The 2,567-nt window shown below is 38.5% G+C and overlaps 1 protein-coding gene across 1 annotated transcript; it reads right to left on the reverse strand.

Moving 5' to 3' along the window:
- Positions 1-1,073: 1,073 nt before the first annotated feature.
- Positions 1,074-2,116, reverse strand: LOC117100803 (UPF0577 protein KIAA1324-like homolog; the record flags this gene model as incomplete). The annotated part of the gene is made up of 2 exons (XM_033240619.1): positions 1,074-1,242; positions 1,938-2,116. Coding segments are annotated over 2 exons (348 nt in total), but the record flags the coding sequence as incomplete, so codon positions are not given.
- Positions 2,117-2,567: the final 451 nt, after the last annotated feature.

The raw sequence follows: 2,567 nt of genomic DNA on the forward strand, positions 1-2,567 counted from the left end.
CAAATTTGTCACATAATAAAATTTGACAGTATGAACTTGTATACTATTTCAATATTATATACGGCGTAAACAGAGTCTAGGCATTTGATTGGTTAAAAAGTGGGTAATAACTTCAAACATCACACTATAATGTAGGTTGAATGATAGTTCATAAATTCCTGGGGAAAAAGTATCATCACCTTAAATAATAGTCTTTTTTGTCCTGTCGCGATTGTAATCTCCCACTCCTCACTTATAACGTTGCTATGTGATTTATGACACGCACGGCCGGTAAGGGAATTGCGACATCTAGGACGCTGAAAGAGACTGGCCATTTGACCGCCTAGTAATAATAATAATAATAATAGTGTAGTTTTATATAGCGCACATATCCATCTAATGTAAGATGCTCAGAGCGCTTGATATGTGGACTAGGAACTCGATCAATGACTTTCTTTGCCCCTAAGGGTCCCTTCGTGTCTGTGCTACCCGGTAACCCGGTACCAGCAACTCTCGTCGTCCACCACAGGGGCTGTCTGTTCCAGTACACCGGGGTATCCCCCTACTCGTCTCGAAGGATGTACTGGGTTCTTTATAGTGCACACGAGCCATTGCATACACTGGGCCTATGGTTTATAGTCCTTATCCGAGAAGACTTGTTCTACCACCAGAACCATAGGCGAGCGTGCCGTTCGAACCAGCGCCGATATTATGGCTATAGCTTGCGGCGCCCCTGCTAACCGCTCGGCCATTCGACTCACCTGGCCTACAAGTAAGCCTAGGCCTACTTTGTGGGTACTCTTTTTATTACTTTTTTAGGCCTCGTAGAATCTATGTATGATGAGGATTAAAATAAATATTGACTGCTCTAGATTCAAGGAATGGTGAAATCTGTAACTCCTCATTGATGTGGAGACCATAGCCTACTATCTTCCCTCAGGGATTCAGCCCTCCGGAAGATAGTAGACTACGGTCTCCACATCTCCTCGGGGCAATAGATTTCACCATTCCCCTCATGAGCAGTCAATATTTGTATATTACTGTATAACACCATATAAAATTCAAATTAATTAATATACAACTAAAGGGTTTACCTTGCTATTATTATTACAAGGTGTTTTACTCTCAAAGTAATCATTCGCTGTGCATGCTTTTCTAACGGTACAGTTACTAGACCCAGCATTTGAGTAGTGGGTGTCAGGACATGGGGTACATGCAGTTGCCTTCGGTCCAGAATAACTGTTTGCCTTGCACATCTCACACCTGAAAATGTAAATGATTGCATACATATAAAAATTTAATAATTATTAAAACTATATAGGGAGTTAATGAACTCTCGTGCATACCTCAACAGGCCGTACATATGCAGAGGCCTAGGTCCTAACATTTCTCGAAAAATCTCAATGTTTGGGGCCAGTATCTTTTGGAGCATTAGCAAACAATTACCGCAAACTGTCAAATTTCCCATCAATTTTACATAGTTAATCCAACCAACATTATTTAACACCAATTGTGCTTTACAGCAGAAACACTCCAAAAAAGCTACACGTTTTCCTTCTTTTGCACTGCGTGTTTACAACTGATACCCACTATACGTCACATGACCAACCTAGTAGAAGGCTTTCCACAGCTGAATCTCTATAGATGACAGTGGTTTTACTTTTGTTGCTCCCTGGCTTACCTTTATTTTGTATGTTTGTGAATTGCTGATTTTTTGTATCTGTAATGTTTTTATATTGTTTTTGCCAGAATGAATAAAATAAAATGAATGATAATAATAAATATGATGATGATATTGATGACGATGATGATAATAGGGATAATAATAATGACGATGATTAAGAGTGCTGAAGACAATGCCGAGGATGATGGTGATAAAAGTCATAAACATTTCAGTGTTACCCAAGCTGATCAGAAAATGAGAATGAAAGGCAAGGGAGTGTAGGTCAAGTACTCACTCAGTAGACCCTGCCTGGGCTGAGTAGGTGCCACTAGGGCAGTTAGTACACTGAGATGTGTAACTTAAGCCCATGATCTCAATAGACTTAATGCGAATTGGTGATGTTTTGGTATTGTCCTCAAAGTTCATTCCGATGGCCTTCCATGAAATTACGTTCATTCCCATGCTGAGATCGATCTAATAAAAAAAAACAAAAAAAAAAAAAAAACAAAGCATATTAACAATAATGGGTAGTGCTAGAGTATTTAGTGTAACATTTGAGTCGACTTGGAATATTTATGATGAATATGAGTAACATTATTTAGTAGAAGTAGAGTATAATAGGGAAACATTACAAAGAGGTATTTAGTTTTAGATAGGGCTATAGTATTTAGTGCCAAAATTATTTAGTAGTACTGGATAATTAATAGTGTTACATAACTCTGTGTTTATTTAATTTATAATAATTTGTCTTACAAAAGGGCCGAAGGCCTGGAGTTGTGAATAAATTTCCTATATGGGAGCAAGTTCCTGGGGTTGATGCTGAGGATGGGGGGGGGGATGCAGACGGTGCGACTGCACCCCCTAAATTATATTAAGAATAAATATTGTTATATAATTGTATTGTTGATATGTACCAGTATGATGG

Source organism: Anneissia japonica, unplaced genomic scaffold, assembly GCF_011630105.1.
Source record: "Anneissia japonica isolate Jap-2015-1 unplaced genomic scaffold, ASM1163010v1 scaffold176789_len2567_cov90, whole genome shotgun sequence".
Classification (NCBI taxonomy): domain Eukaryota; kingdom Metazoa; phylum Echinodermata; class Crinoidea; order Comatulida; family Comatulidae; genus Anneissia; species Anneissia japonica.